At 39.3% G+C, this 17,164-nt stretch overlaps 1 protein-coding gene across 1 annotated transcript in view; it reads right to left on the reverse strand.

Annotated features, from left to right (window-relative positions):
- The window catches only part of SLIT3 (slit guidance ligand 3), a 790,143-nt gene that overhangs the window by 203,801 nt on the left and 569,178 nt on the right, over positions 1–17,164 (reverse strand). The window contains exon 12 of the mRNA XM_074960679.1: positions 16,241–16,312. Within this exon, the coding sequence (XP_074816780.1) occupies positions 16,241–16,312 (72 nt within the window). The remainder of the gene's footprint in view (positions 1–16,240; positions 16,313–17,164) is intronic.

Genomic DNA, 17,164 nt, shown 5'->3' on the forward strand with positions numbered 1-17,164 from the left:
GCAGCTTAAAATGCTGCGACTGGTGATTATGTGGCATGTAATCTAAAATCTTACTGACCCTAGCTGTACTACAGAGTAATTTTCATATTAGGACACTTGAATAATTCCTCCAGTGTATTAGGCATGCTGAAGCTTTGCTTCAACAGCAAGCATGCAGATCATCAGTTAATGACTTGTTCTTATGATTTTCACTGTGTCCAAGACAAAGTAATCACCATGATCTCCGAGTTCTCATGCATTACTTGTCTCTCTTTCTCAAAGTGATACAGGTCAACACATTATAGAAGGCAGCATAAAAAGGGGATAGGTTTTGCGCTGTTCCCCCAAACAGGCACTTATGAGCCCTTCAGCTATCACCTCTCTTATCTACTATCCCCACTTACTATTTCCCTATTTTAATGTAACATTCACTAACTGCTGTGTTTCAAGAGGACTGTTCCATGATCATATTACAAACACGCTGTTGTACTGACCACAGTGCCCCAAACCATCCTCCAGCTGTCACTTGCTCAGAGCTGGATGATTTGTTTTGGACCCAGACACTTGTACTGATGCACCAATGTTGTTCAAAGTGAAGCGCACCATCTGCAAACTGAAAAATGACGCAAGGTCAGCGCTGATGGCATTCCCTTGGAGCTGCTAAAATGCACTATTGGCCTTGTAGGGGAATCACTTCTGGCTGTCTTTTGCCTAGTGTGGAAAACTGGAACTGCTAACCGCCTGGAAGGACAGTCTTGTGATCTCATGTTATAAGGGTAAAGGACTGTGCAGCGAATGTAAGAGCTACAGGACGATCACCTTGTTGTCCGTGCTAGGGAAGATGTTTGTGCATGTTCTGCTTGTGTGTTTGGAGCCCCGGCTGCATCAGAAGCATCGCTCCCAACAGTCAGGGTTTATGAGAAACAGGTCCACATTAGATGCCATTTTGGCCCTCCGCTTGCTGTCAGAGATACATCGTGAGTTCAAGCAGCCCCTGCAGGTGGCGTATGTCGATCTTAAGGCTCTGTTCGATTCAGCTGACTGAGTCATGCTCTGGAAGGCCTTAAAGGGCATAGGTGTCCCAACCACTTGGTGATCTCTCTCACTCTCAGACCTTGATTATGTGGATGACGTTGTTCTTCTAGTACAGAGCCCCGACAGGTTTTGCAACGCACTCCAGCAAATGGAGGAGGAGTCAGCTAAGGTTGGTCTCCATGTTTTGTGGTCAAAGACAAAGCTGCAAAATCTAGGGATCAGGTCCACCCATGACCCCAATCTCTTTGACTAATGAAACTGTCAAAACAGTCTCCAGCTTTTGCTATTTGGGTTCTATACTCACCAGTTCCTCACATGGGGGTTGTTCGCTGGATTGACATTGCAGCATCTGTCATGGGTGGTTTAAAATGAATATGGAATCAACATCTTCTTGGCACAACCACCAAGTTCAGGATCTATTTCAGCTGTAGCCTCTCCGTACTGCTGTATGGTTGCGAAACAGGGACACTATGGCACTCAGACTGGGCAAAGCTGGAGGCTTTCCACACAAAATGCCAAAATTGTACATTGGGCATAAAGTGGAACAACTTCATTTGGAATGCAGATGTTTACGGTTGCTCTGATCTACAGATTACTGGGGCCACTCTCCACAGACAGCATTTTACGCTTTTTGGACATGTCGCAAGAATGCCACAAGACATTCCAGCAAATGCTGGTCTCCAGGTGGCTTGTAACATCCGGGATAAAATTCCACCAACCGAGGATGGAGGGAACCCAGAAGTAACCCAGTCTGTTCCAATGTTGGACTCTTGGACTGTCAAGCACTTGCTACCACATAGGAAAGGACCAAATGGTGAACAATTGCTATGGCCAACCATTTAGCTAAGAGTTGAAGAAGAAAAAGCAGTATTGATGCTGTATGAGATTACAGTGACACATGCAAATCCCTTTCCTTTGGGCATGGAGGATAGATTTGATTTCACACCCAAATTGGGAGTCTTCTCCATTGTGTCTCCTTTTCTCATGTTCCTCCAGTTCTCTCTGGGTCTCTCCAACAACCCGCTAACATTCCCAGTAGCTGTTGCCAGTGATTTATGGTGCTGCTTTTGATATTCTTTTAACTACTATACAGAAATGTAACCCTGCATTATAATGCAATCTCTCTCTCATTTCCGCCCCATACTGGTTGCAATCTACCTGATCACATCAACAGGATCTCTGACTTCAGCTCTGGATTTGAGTATCTGAAGAGATATTTTTTATTTGAAGCCAAAATGTTACTTAATCTTCATGCATGCCTGTGCAGGGCTGTGCACCACAGTTCGAATCAGAATCAGCTTCCAGAGTTCCTGCACTATACAACCGAAGTAGCATTTTCTGATATTCTGCACCACTAGCTCTGTTTTTAATGACTGAAATTATCTCACATTAATGTGTGCAGATATAAACCATGCCCTTCAGCTCAAACTGTGTACTATGTCAACAACAGTAGAAGAGGCAACGAACACGAGACATAGCAGTGGCAGCACTGGGAACAAACTATCTTAGAGTAAGTTCTCCAACTTTGTGGAATAAAATAAACCACTTTCTGTGAACCACACCCTGACAGAGGCGTGATGGTTCAATAGAGTGTCCCCAACCCACCAATCCAGGAAAGAATTTAACAGAGAGAGAGATACAGCAGAACTTTACTAATCTACACCCAAGACTGAGAGATTCATTGAGTGGCTGAATTTTGCCAGTCAGTAACACAAGTAGAACTTTAGGAAAATGCAATACAAAATGTGTTTTGATATTTCTTGCCAGTGGTCATTTGGCTGCAATTCTTTATGATAATTATTTATGGCATAGTTAATAAAAGTAGCAGAGTGTACAATGATGAAATCTTAGTAATGAGTCCTCCCCAGAGCATCTGCAATTAAATCTGCACTCACAGATGGGGAAGCCCTACCTTTTTTTTGTGAGGTGTGCACCTTAGCAAGACTGTTCAGCACGGATGCAATTCACCCCTTTGTAGAGGGTCAGCACAGGGCCTATGCATCACTTTACCTTTGTAACCCCTCAAAACAGGAGTGCTAAAAGGGATATCAATGCTATACAGCTCATCCTCTGCATAGGAGTGAAGATTGCACACACCAAAAATATTACAACATTGTGGTTGGAAAGTCTAGCCTTCAAAACTTAGGAAGTGCCAGAATCGAGGTTGCCTGTAGAACCCCTTCTGTGTATGCACTATGATACAATCTTTAATTACATGATCACTTCTTATTTTTTCTGAGATGGCTGAACCATTTTTGCTGAAGCTTATAATTATCTATACATCATAATTCAGCCTGAGGTAGACACCCAGCATAGCAAACTGCAGCCCAAGCAACTTAAGTCTGGCAAAGTCGTGAGGAACTGAAAATGGGATTTTGTAACGGGAAGTGCCAGGAACCCTAAACTATAGCTCATGCCTATGGGCGGCTAAACAAGAGGCATGACAACAGGAATTTAAAGAGTGGTGCCCCTTCCACGCTACATATCCCTCACCTGAAGTCTAAAAACTATACACAACAATATTTATAATGTCATATTTATAACAAAAGGGAAAGAAGATATCCTTAATTGGCGACTATTGTCTCATAGGGAACAGGCAACAAGTTCAAGAGCAGAGAAAGAGACTTACTGATCATATAGGTACTGTACATACAGAAATATCTCTAAACAAAATGGTTTTCAGAATTGTCGCTGAGGCATTTTAAAAGTAACTGTGTGTTAACTGTAAAGTCAGCACTTAAATAAATAATAGCAAACAATAAGGAAGGGAGGAGTAAGAAAAACTCAAACACCCATTCTGAGAAAATCATGAACATCCCCAGTATTAGAAACTAGAGTTTACAAAGTTTGACTCTTTCCTGGTAAATATTTGCCACTATTTGCAGTAATGCAACCAGAAACAACACTGTGAGAGATACCACTGCTATGAGAGGTACAACAGAAATACAAACCTAGAGAGACTGAGTCTATATATACATCCAAGATATACAGGCATACTTCCTACTTTATGGATCACAGAAAGTAATTTAAAAAGGGACTTGGTTATGTGAACTAGAGTGAGAACTCACATAACCATTTAGAACCGGGAGCTCAGTTAATACACAACATACTTCTGTGACCAGCAGTTGCTGTTCTGTAGAGGATATATAGTACCTATGAAATATACCTCTAGTACCTGAAGCTACACAGCACAGACACAGAAAAAACTTAGAGGTAGAGAAGGTTGGAAATTTTTTGTCAAAACATTTCTGACAGAAAATGCCAATTTTTAAAATTCAAAACATTTAAAAAATGCGTAAATTTTGATGAAAATTCCCATCCCCAAATTTTTTTTTAGGAAAATTTTCATTTAGGAAAATACTAGATTTTTTTTTCAGATTTCTGCATTTAGTTTAGATTTTTTTCATTTTTTATTGTTTTAATTATTGTAATTATTATGAATTATTATTATTATTACTGCATTACTGTTGTAATAACCCAGTTGGACGCTGATGACAAACAGGAGGTAATTTGATCTAGTAAAGAAGATAAGTTGGTTGAACCAGTACTAGATCAGCAGCTGATCTTAATTTTAAAAATAAGAAGATAAATTACAAATATTTCAGTGATTATATTATGCCATATTTAATAACATACATGAACCAAATGTGCATTGGCTAGGCAGCAGTTCTGCAGAAAAGGACCTAGGGGGTACAGTGGACGAGAAGCTGGATATGAGTCAACAGTGTGCCCTTGTTGCCAAGAAGGCCAATGGCATTTTGGGATGTATAAGTAGGGGCATTGCCAGCAGATAGAGGGATGTGATCGTTCCCCTCTATTCCACATTGGTGGGGCCTCATCTGGAGTACGGTGTCCAGTTTTGGGCCCCACACTACAAGAAGGATGTGGAAAAATTGGAAAACGTCCAGCGGAGGGCAACAAAAATGATTAGGGGACTGGAACACATGACTTATGAGGAGAGGCTGAGGAAACTGGGATTGTTTAGTCTGCGGAAGAGAAGAATGAGGGGGGATTTGATAGCTGCTTTCAACTACCTGAAAGGGGTCCAAAGAGGATGGATCTAGACTGTTCTCAGTGGTAGCAGATGACAGAACAAGGAGTAATGGTCTTAAGTTGCAGTGAGGGAGGTTTAGGTTGGATATTAGGAAAAACTTTTTCACTAGGAGGGTGGTGAAACACTGGAATGCGTTACCTAGGGAGGTGGTGGAATCTCCTTCTTTAGAGGTTTTTAAAGTCAGGCTTGACAAAACCCTGGCTGGGATGATTTAGTTGGGGATTGGTCCTGCTTTGAGCAGGGGGTTGGACTAGATGACCTCCTGAGGAGCCTTTCAACCCTGATATTCTATGATTCTATGAACCATGAAGAAGGCAGGTATGGAATAGACTACTCTTCAGGAAAGTTTCTTCCTATCCCCCTTTAGTTAGAAGTTGACTTATGGCCTGAAGGATGCAAGTTTAAATCCCTTCCAAAGCTCTTGATTACGCTTTACTCCTACTATAGCAACTTTGGATATTGTTTTACTCCATGAAAATGTCCTGTTTTATCTTGTTAAGATCCTGGCTTAAATCATTACTTCAAATGATTAATTATTGGACTCAAACATGTGCATTAGGTAAACCCACAAAATAAATACTGATTTCAATTCCTCTAACATATTATAGGTGAGAAAGCCAGCTATAACTCAACAAGCAGAAAAACTGATTCTGTTTAGACACTGCACCTTTTAAAAACTGTGCTCAAAAAATGACAAGAGTTTCATCCTGTCTAGAGTGTTTTTGAAAGAGGGAACAGTTAGCAGTGTATTTTGCAGCCGTATCTTAACACGGCCTTACCAATATTTCTCTTACAACAAATTATGGTGAAAGTAATTTCCACTAATTTTTTTCATTGTGTTATCATCCTAATCGGATGTGATTTATACACTGGTTCCACATGTGGTACAGCATTCAAAGAGAAGTTAAAAATTCCAGAAGAAATAAAACCACATGCTACTTAAAGGGATGATGGATTATTAACTCAGCTCTCTCTTTTCATCCATCTGGACAAGTTAAAAAAAAGTGTGGAAAAGATCGCTCAGAAGTTTAAGATCCCATGTCTCCATAGTGTAAGGGAAAGTGGCTAACGACCTATGGTTTGCACTCTGTTGAAAGCCCTGAGCAGAACACAACTCTATTACAATACTATGATTGTGTTACTAAGAGCGAATTTGTCCAGGCACGCTTTAGTAATAATGTGTTTCAGCTAAGTCATTTGAAAGAAAGTGTACTGAGTTGGCACAGTAATGGTATCAGATGTTCACAAGTTCCAGCTACATAATTAAGATGGTCTTCCAATTGAATTATATACACAAGCACAGTGTCAAGTAATTAATATTTAAATAACATTTTGAACTTCCAAAACAAAATGATTGAAAATAATTGGTTTTTAAGAGTAAAGAGGGATGCTGATGAGGCTTTCACCCCAGTAGCATTTTTATTTTCTGCTCAGTGAAGACAAGTAATCAAACTATCAGCAAATAACTACATAACTCAAAGTCTGAAACAGCAGCCTAGCCTTAATGCACTCGGAAGACTGCGGGTTGCTCTCTGTTGCTAGTGGATGGATCAGAAATCATTCTAAGTACATTAATAAGCTGAGGGAAAACGAAGGGGAGAAAAGCTGCACAGAGCCACTGTGAAGCTATTTCTTCTTCCTTTTAGTTAGCTTTGTATTATGATAACGATGACAATACAGCTAGAATTAAAACAGCCAATATTCTGTCACTTGACCGATGGGGCCCACTTGCCAGACTCCTTTGGGGAAAATGAGAACAGGATGGGAAAGAGCAGGCTTAAAAGACATCGGAGACTTGTAAGGAGATAGGTGACTGAAGTTATTTGCATGGATAACAGTAGAATTCAAATCGAATACACGTAACTCTTATCAAATACCTACAGCAAAAGGCTTCACCTACATTCAAAATCCCTGTGTGGGAGGTATGAAGGTATATCTACACTGCAAACCTGTGTCAGCTGACTCAGGCTCACAGAGCTTGGGCTGTTGGGCTATTTAACTGCCGTGTAGATGTTCTGATGCAACCTGCAGTCTGATCCCGGGGACCCTCCCACCTCACAAGGTCCTACAGCCTAGGTTCCATCCCAAACCCAGACATCTACATTGCATTTAAGCAGCCCTGCAGCCCAAGTTAGCTGGCAAGGGTCAGCCATAGGTTTTTAACTACAGTGTAGTCATACCCTAAGAAGGGAGGCTGCATCAAGCAAGACACTGGGAATCAGGACTTGGGTTCTATTGACTCGCTTTATCATAGAGCAAACCACAACCATTTCTATTCACCTATATCTCAAGGCTGATGTGAGGCTTAATTAATGTTTGTAAAGGTGTTGGATCCTCAACTAGCTGGTTACATCAGCATTAAAAGCCAGAAGTTAGCGTAGAGTGGTACCTAAGATTCCATACAGATAGCTGTGGCCACAAGGGTGTCTATATACAGTATTTTGACACCGTTACAATTTCTATCTAGGTGGAGCTTCCCAAATGCTGCTGTGATTGATTTGAAATATGGCCACCAGCTGTTGGTATAAAAACTGTATCTTTTTTTCCTGAAAGTATTCTCCTCTTGAAAGGTATTCCAAATATTGATGTCCTGAGCTAAAAAGGTGTCTCCCTCTGAGAAAGATGGAATACATCTAATGCCATCTGTTTATCGGGCATCAAAGTATTAAAATATCAGTGTATTTCACTAAAGAGACTATTATTACAGATTAGTTGAGAAAGCAATGAGAAATTAAATGTCATTATTTCCAACAAAAACTAAGCACTGAAAGACCTACAATCTTTCCAGACTTAAGCCAGTATAATCCTCTGTAAAATGTGATAAAATGGTATGTAGTAAAATGATGTGGAAAAGGCTAAGATTTGAAAAGAATCCCCCCCCCAAAATGTATCTTAATATGCATCACTATGATCCAGTTAGAAGAAAAAAAAGTGCTTGTCATTACCAGTAGCTGGCATAACTAGAGACACCAATAAAAGATATTACAAAACTGGTATAAGCATGCTATGGAAGATTAAGAAGGCTTCTAGCAGTCTGATATGAAGAGCACAAAGCTTGCTACCCATCATCTGCCTCAATATATTTAGAAAACCACTGATATATATCTTTTTCCATATTATGACTGGCCACCAACATTTCTGCCAGGATTCAGCTGACAATGCCAAGAGCTAATTCATTATCAGTTTTTCTCAACAGTTTAGAAAAGGAGGTGAAGACAAAGAATTTGTCCAGTGGAAATTAAAAAGGGAAACTCCAAAAGGTACAATTTAATTATTCATGTTGCAATTTAATCATGGTGCAGTCTAACATTTTGACTTTGACAGATTTTAAAAGCTTCAGTTTCACTTCTCCTCCAAAAGATGGCAGCTCAAGCTGAACAATGACTAACACTATACTGGGGTATTTGTGACTGTGAAGAAAGAGGACAGTTGAATTACCAACACCTCTTGTCACAGCGCCTGGGCTTCTTGATAGGTTCTCCATTTAGATACTGACCCTGTTCAGCTTATGAAAGCCAATGAGATCATAGCTGATGTATAGCCACATAACACATCAGCTAAGTTTGTAATATTACCACAAGAGTAAACACAGAAAGATTGAAAGGAAAAAAAAAACCCACACTGCAAGTGGCCTGAAAATAATTTTAAAGCTTATTATACAGATCTATACAGAGAACCTTCTTCTCTACTCGGGACTAGACTCTGATCTGATTGTCGTCCTGTTCTTCCCAGGATTGCATTAAATAACAAGACAAAAGTGTCCCATGTGATTCTGCTAAGAACTGAAGATGGTCACTTGTTCCATAAGTAAAATGCTGTGATTGGTGCCACGGTAAGCAATCCTTTGCTTAGAAGTGACAGGGTACACTGTAAAGCGAAATGTTCCACTGTTTGTAAGGTGCCCAGTAAGGCCCAACCTCACAAGGTGCTCAGCTCCCTCAACTCCCAGTAAGGGACTGGATTCTGAGAGATGCTCAACGCCTTCTAGGACCACAGTTTCTCCAGGGTATAGGTTCCTCACAGAATTTAGTAAATGAAAGTCTGTTGACTTACAGGGCTTTCCAGAAGACAATTTAAGTATGATATATAACAATCCAAATAAAGCACAAGAAAATCTGAAAAATTCTAGACCTATACAAACATTTTCTCAAAGACCATATTGCGTTCACCGAGTCTGCTGTTTCTAATGTAACCATTTAACTTGAGATACAGAGCATCTTAATGGTATTTCACTATCCCCTGCAGTGCTTCCAAGCTGGTTTAATTTGCAGTGAGAACACAAGTGCATGGTCTGCATAGCTTTTTCAAAAGGAAACAAAAACATCCCCACTTTTTAGAGAGATTGCAATAAAGGCAGTGTGGAATACACATATTTCTATTTGGTTTGGATTCATAACCATTGAATTTTGCTTTGTTCTGGGTTTAACCCAAACCTCTCAATTCAAAGCAAAATAAAGTAGAAATCATAAATAATGCTTTTAAAAATGTAAAATAATGACCCAGATTCACTCAGAAATACAAGTGGGTTAAATCAAACAGTTTGGATGCATTCGCTCAGTCAGAAGTGTAATGAGTTGACAAACACTGAAAGGTGCGGGTGGGACTCTTTTACTGAGCATTTATTGTGTGTTCTGAGACAGTTGAAAGATTGATTCAGGCAAGAAGGAACACGGACCCACACGCATGTGCACGCGCGCGCGCGCACACTCACACACACACACACACACACACACAGAGAAAACCCTCACAGGTTTGAAAGACAGTTAAGTATTTTCAAGAGCAAGAGAGTGCAAATTCATTTTAAATGATTTTTCATCAATACCATGGGATTACAGAATGTTTGGAAGACTGGACTGCAACTGCATCTGGTTGTGAAAATAAATTGATGCTTAGAAAGTGGAAAAGCTCTAGGGTCCAAGTTTTAAAAGACTGGGATGGCAGCTTGGCAGAAATTGGTTCATCCAGGCACCTTATTTATAAGACTAAATGTCTAAACTGAAGAATTTCATGGGATAGGAAGAATTTATCTGTTATCGGAAGGGAAACAGGTGTGCTGATGACAGGTACACATGAGGTGACTAGGGAGTGTTGGGGGGCAAGCAATAGTGTGCAATGAAGGATTTTGTTATGAAAATTGTTTGTTCGTTCACAGGTTTTGTTATTTTTATATATGATTTTGTAGCACTGGTTAAAACTAATAAAGATATGTTACTTCGAAGACTATATTGGAGGTGCTGGACACAGGGGTGCAGAGCTTATTGCTTTCAAGTTTGCAGAGAGATTGTGAGAACTTTTCTGCCTTACATCACCCTGAGTGGGTTAGCACCTCTCTGCATTCTCTTTGAGCTTCAGATTCTACCTAACTCAAATCCAATGGCTAAACATCGAGAATCTGGTGGAAACTCGGTGCGATAATTGAATTCCACGTGGCATCCACCTAGAATTATAAATCAACTCACAGGCTAAAACTGGCACATAACTTCACCTCTCTGGAGCTTCTCTAAGTGGTCTGAACGACTTGGTGGTACAAAACTGGGCTGGAGATGTTGTGATAACAACATCCTTTGTGGAAGTACTGGAAATCTCATTACCAGCCAAAACCCACAACACAGAAGCAGAGGAAAATGAAAAGCAATGAGCGTTAACTAAAAAAAAGTTTGACTAGCTTTTAGAGGGAAAAGGCTTGGGAAGAGTGTTCATTTGCACCAGTTTTCAAATGTCAGTGCAATTTCTCACTCTGTATAATTGTATTTTGAATAGACAAGGAAAGTTACTAGTTAACACCACACTTCACTAAAATTAGTGACTTGGATCTAGGGTTTTGGCTTGAGCCCATCTCTAATTCTGGAACACCTTTAAAATGCATTTTATCTGTTTATATTTCAGTGTACACACATTAGTATGTTTATAGCTCACTCCCCACTTCAGTGCACACATTTAACTCTGATGCTAACTGAAATCACAGACATTTATAAAATGAGAAGAGAACCCTAAGCTTCTTGTGGATTGTTATGGAGGTGAAGCTACAACAAACCCATCATTTTCCAGGTACAAGCTTTTCAGCACACTGGCGTATAGAAAGAGTAAGTACAGGGCTAGATACAAAAGAACAGTAACGACCCTGGGAAACTTTTCTTGTGCTTAATTGTCCAATTGACCTTAGCAAGCTCAACCTCTCAAGATTTAAGATCAACACATCACAGCACTGGTATGACCAGTGACAGTGTAAGGCAAATTTCCTTAAGGAACAAGATTTATTGAAAACTGATACATGTTAGACACTTGATAAACCAGATTACATTCCCTACTTAGGTACCTAATCTCTTTAAACAGAAAATGTTATGATATCCTTTTGGCTCCAGGGACGAAGATACCTCAAAGCATGTGGTGTTTGACAGCAATAAAAATGGTCTGAAATGTTTGTTTTAATATGGCTGCAAAAAGTGCATTGTTCAGATATGAAAAGTATGGTTAGACTCTGTGTGAATTATCCACAATTCATTGGCATGAGCCATTTGAATCGTAGCTCTGTTTCGCTGCAGGATGGTGTTGCAGATTTAGCCATGAGGGGGTAAGCAGAGTAGTCATCAAGCTTATTTGTCAAACTGCTGCAGAGAAAGAACCAGCCGTGTGGTGTTAAGTTTTACCTACTGCACTGTGATTGGCATGTTATTTGGGAAACTCAGGAATTCTTGAAAGGTCTTGTCCATGTTCCAAGAAAATTGAAAGACAGATGACTAAGTTGCTTTAATTTTATTCCAGCCTCCAGACAGACCAGGATTAGTTTAAAGCCTCCTGGAAAGGTAGTAAAACTGACTGTGGCTAACGTTTACATGAAAACATCCATCTCCAACTGAGGCACTTCTCATTTCTGTAATATTCATATACATGTCAGACAAGCAATGCTAATAAAGCAAATGCTATTCTACAGCTGTGTTCTCCTTCTATATCTTGTTGCCACACACTGGAAATGAAGGTTACAGGTCACTAATGAATTCACACTCCAGTTCTCCGTCCTGGAAAATAGTACACCTCACTACAGGAAACTAAAACCCTGAGAGGCACTTGATACAGCCCAATAAGCTGAGTAGAAAGAACATGATCATCACTTCCATGAACCACCATCCAGAATCTTTACCATTTGGGCTACCAGAAGCTCAGAACATGACTAGTTTGAGCTTGATACAGTCCAAGAAGAGAGGTCCCACTTGCTCATTAGGATGCTAGAATCCGTATTGCAACTGGATTCCATGGATATTGCTGGTTACACTTGTGTACAATAAGATGATCTGGGAGAGCAGCATTTTAATTGAAATCCAGTTATAGGGTTATTTATTATTATATGTTAGGTCAGCCAATTAGTAAGTTAATCATGGCACAGACTTAAGAAATTACATTTATCCCCAAATTTTAAATTAATCCAGGAGGGTAATAAAGTTAAATTTAAAAAGAAAAGATAGACACCGTCTAACTGTGCCTTACTGCCTATAGCATATATGCCTCGCCGACCTCTGTGTTGTCTGAATGAAATTACAGAATTCTAACCACCATTCCAAGTGGTCTAAAAGTAAACTAAAATTATCATCTTTCCCACATTCAAGGGACTAACAGGATTGTTGAAGATATTATGGGTCAGATTCTACCATCCATACTCAAGCTGAGCAGCACCTTGCTGTGAAAGTAGGCCACTGACTTTAGTAGAACTACTTGCAGAATTAAGATACTATTCTACCTAATTAAGAGAGGCAGCATGTGGCCCTACTTTATTATTTTATACACAAAACACAAGGTTAGAAAAGTTTTTGTGGGGCTTAAAAGAATAGTGTAATTGAGAGCAAACAACTGAGTAGCATCTGCTGTGCAATTTAAGAGATTTTCCTCCTAAACCAAAACCTGAAAGCTTTGAGAAGGACCCATGTTCACCCTCCCTTGCTAATAGCATGCACTGCTTTACAATGTACCGATACATTTTTAAAAATGGTCCCGTTCAAGCTTAGAAAATTACATTGGCTACCAATGTATTCTAATCAGAGCATTTTTATCAGTGTGTCTCCAGACTAATAAGAAGAAATCCAATCTAGAGCTCACTGAATGCTAAATTAGATCTAATCAGAGGGCAGTTTTCCAACTGTTCAACAGCAGGTCTAAAACCAATCCATGCCATTTATGTTTTAGGCATCCATTAAAATACAACAAGCAAATCTGTAATAGCTGCTTCAAAGCCACGGTCAGAAAAATGTTCAGACATTTGTTTGCATTTAAGTATGATCATTCAACTTTATCTTTGCCAACAGCTACTTTACATTCCAAATACCTTCAAAAAGTCATTTAAAAGCCCCCAAAGTAACATTATCCATGAATGCCCTAACTCGGACAATCTTTTAAAATTTATCCACTTAGATCTTCTCATCTTGATGCGGCTCAAATGGTTTAACAACGGTATCTTTGAACTATTTCCCATTACATGGATTTTGCCACTTTAACAAAAAAGTGTCACTTTAGCTAATATCAGTAGTAGTGTTACAATATTTGGTCTTAAAGAAGTAACATAAAATACTGTGTTACATACACAGAAGGACTATTAGATAAACATAAGTGCAGTAAATAAACCTATCTTTATGTTTCATTCAAAGGTTCTACAGCCACATTTTTACAGGACACTTAGATAGCCATATGTTAAGTGATCTTTTTTTTTTTTTTTTTTTACTGAGAAGGAACCCATCTGTAACTTGTCCAGCTTTCAGAGTAACAGCCGTCTTAGTCTGTATTCACAAAAAGAAAAGGAGTACTTGTGGCACCTTAGAGACTAACCAATTTATTTGAGCATAAGCTTTCGTGAGCTACGATGAAGTGAGCTGTAGCTCACGAAAGCTTATGCTCAAATAAATTGGTTAGTCTCTAAGGTGCCACAAGTACTCCTTTTCTTTTTGTCCAGCTTTGAATCCAATGACATAGTGTCCTTTTAAACTCACAGCTGTAAAAGGCACCATGTGAACAGATTTTGACCAAGCTGAATTCTTCATATACTTTGCTCCAACATAACAAAACAAAAAAACCACCCATAACTAGATGGATTATTTGAATTAAAGGCTCTTTTTCCTTGAAGTTCCTTCACTGCACTATATGCTGCTGTTAGAGAACTACAATAACTAATGTGCCTCTTAAAAAGAAAAGGAGTACTTGTGGCACCTTAGAGACTAACCAATTTATTTGAGCATAAGCTTTCGTGAGCTACAGCTCACTTCATCGTAGCTCACGATGGTTTATGGTTAATCATACACATTGTAAGGAGAGTGATCACTTTAGATAAGCTATTACTAGCAGGAGAGTGGGGTGGGGGGAGGTATTTTTTCATGCTTTGTGTGTATAAAAAGATCTTCTACACTTTCCACAGTACGCATCCGATGAAGTGAGCTGTAGCTCACGAAAGCTTATGCTCAAATAAATTGGTTAGTCTCTAAGGTGCCACAAGTACTCCTTTTCTTTTTGCGAATACAGACTAACACAGCTGTTACTCTGAAACCTGTTAATGTGCCTCTTGTATCAATTGGTACTGCACCCAAGTTTCAGAATACTTCAGGATCTACTGCTCTCGTGCATAATGAAACAAAAAAGCCTGCATATTTATTCCATACCTAGTGCACATGCTGGAACCAAAAGTAATTTAAGATACAGAGAGGCTTGCTGTGAATGGTGCAGGCTGACAGGAAAGGAGTGTGCAAAGGGCAACGAGAGGTAACTGCATGCCTGAAGGAGAGGAAGTTTGCAGAATTCTCTCCTGAAGACTTATAATAAATCCACCTTGTGTGCCCTCTCTCATCTTGTCTCTTTCCAGAGAAAAGTGATCCAGATTTGCAACTGAAAAACCTATTGACTAAATTACACATGAAGTGAGAGGAGAGTGTGAATTATCACTTATAACAAAATTACAAATATTTTAACTCATTTTAGCTTTTTTTTCTGTACCAAAAAGTTTATAATCCAAATCTCTCTCTGTCTTTGTACAGCCTCTAGTAATGGAGTGATGACACAGCTTGTGGCCTCTGAGTAATACAGTATTATAAATAATAATAGTTATTATTTGGATTTCCAACTCAGTGTATGTTGAGACAGACTGAGAGACTTATAAATAAGATGTTTTTGACTAATTTTGTTGTATTCCACCTAGAAATATTGTTGTATTCCACCTTGATTTCCCTATTTTCTATTGCATTCTCTATACATGTTTTATGGGATGCTAACCTATATGGATCAACTTCATCTATTTCTTTGTCTAAGCACATCTTCAGGGATTCTAATCCAAGCTCCGGGAATACAGTTTAAATCAATTTAACTTTTGCCCCCTCTACTGGCTGGCTGAAATGGTGGCCGATTTCTCTCTCCCAAAACAGGTTCAAGGTGCTAAATTTTGTTCCCACAAAGTGAAAAAGGCTTGGGATTTTAATTTTGTCCCATCTCTATTTTTCCCCAGTGGGTTAATGAAAAATGAATATATTTATAGTCCAGAGTAGATTTTTCCTCAGATCACGACATTGTTTTAGTGCAAACCAAATCTGCATCTCTTAATCTACTTGACTATGTAAATATACTAATGGCACAGGACTAAGACCATTTGTATTCAAATGGAGCCACAATCAATGTAATAAAAATAATAAAGATATGGAACTAGACACTGCAGATAATTGCAATATCCTTAAATATTACTATTTTCCTTACAAGCACAGGCTATCTGCAACATGATTGTCAGTGAGGATCTACACATTCACCCATATGTGTCATGGATGAATGGAAAATATGAAAAGTAGTATAAAAATGATCAACTGGCATCATCTTACTGGCATTTGGTGGTGACTTTCAGATCTTGAGTTTCTTCATAATTCACCAACAAGATACTTCCCCTCTTAGATTTAATGTGTTCTTCCTCTTCCTCCCGCAAACTTAATCTACTGTATCAGCTGCCTGCTACAGTTACTGAGCTGTAAAAATCACACTCACCTTTTTTCTTTTTCTCCTCTTCACCCCATTGCTATCCTAGTCAGTGAAGTGTCTCAATGAATTTTCAGTGCATAAGGTGATGGGCCAACAAGGGATTTTCTGAAGTTAAAACTAGAAGCTGAAAAAACTAAAAATCTGGTTAGGCTGAATAACAGTAAAAGAAGAGCTCATACTCACAGCAACTGCAGAGAGACAAGCCCATCGAAAAGGCCTTTGGGAATCTCAGTGATCTTATTTCCATAGAGCACTCTGAAAGATACGGGGAAACAAAAGAATAGTAAGTAACAGTCCAGCCTACTATCCTCTCATCCCTCTGTGAATTATCATTTTTATTGATCTCATGCACCATGACCACGATCTGTAGCCATTTAATTTAACTACTGATCTCATTTTCTTTTCAGGAGGGCACATGGTATTCAATGAGTTGTTATGATTCAGACTTTGTCTGGTGCTGAAAAGCATTTTTAATGCAGAAACTGGACATTCTCCAAAAACTGTATTTCACTATTTTTCAGCCTGTCTTTTTTCCTTTCTCCCTGTATGAAATGTTTTAACCATCGAGACCCTCTGTTCACGATGCAAAAAGTCTAGAATTCAGCATGGTGATGTTGCACTGTTAATTCCTAACAATCTGGACATACGAACCAGGGATGTGTACATTTTAAAGGACCCTGTCTGGACAAGGTCTGAACGTCTTATGACAGCTGAACTGTGTATAGAATGTCACACAAGCAGCATTTCAGGAGGTATTCTGCCCCCACCAGTTGCAATCTCAGCCTGACCCAGTAAGTGCAATGGAGCCCAAGAGGGGAAAATAAGGATATATGAATATTTCACAACAACAAAAATGATTAATTTATGAAACTGAGAAGCAATTTGGGCGCATAGATGGGAGTTACTTTGTATAAACTGGTTCACTGCAAAGTGCCAGGTGCACTAATACTGCAGTAATATCAGAAAAGTTCCAAAGGGTTTGCCTCAACCCAAGCCAAACATACAGCTGTGGAAAGCAGTGAAAATCACCACCACAGATCAATGGCCATCGTGATAGCATTGCCCTTCCTGCTAATTACCCTCATCTTTGAGGCTATATTACACCTC

The sequence above is a fragment of the Natator depressus genome, chromosome 8 (assembly GCF_965152275.1).
Source record: "Natator depressus isolate rNatDep1 chromosome 8, rNatDep2.hap1, whole genome shotgun sequence".
Lineage (NCBI taxonomy): Eukaryota > Metazoa > Chordata > Testudines > Cheloniidae > Natator > Natator depressus.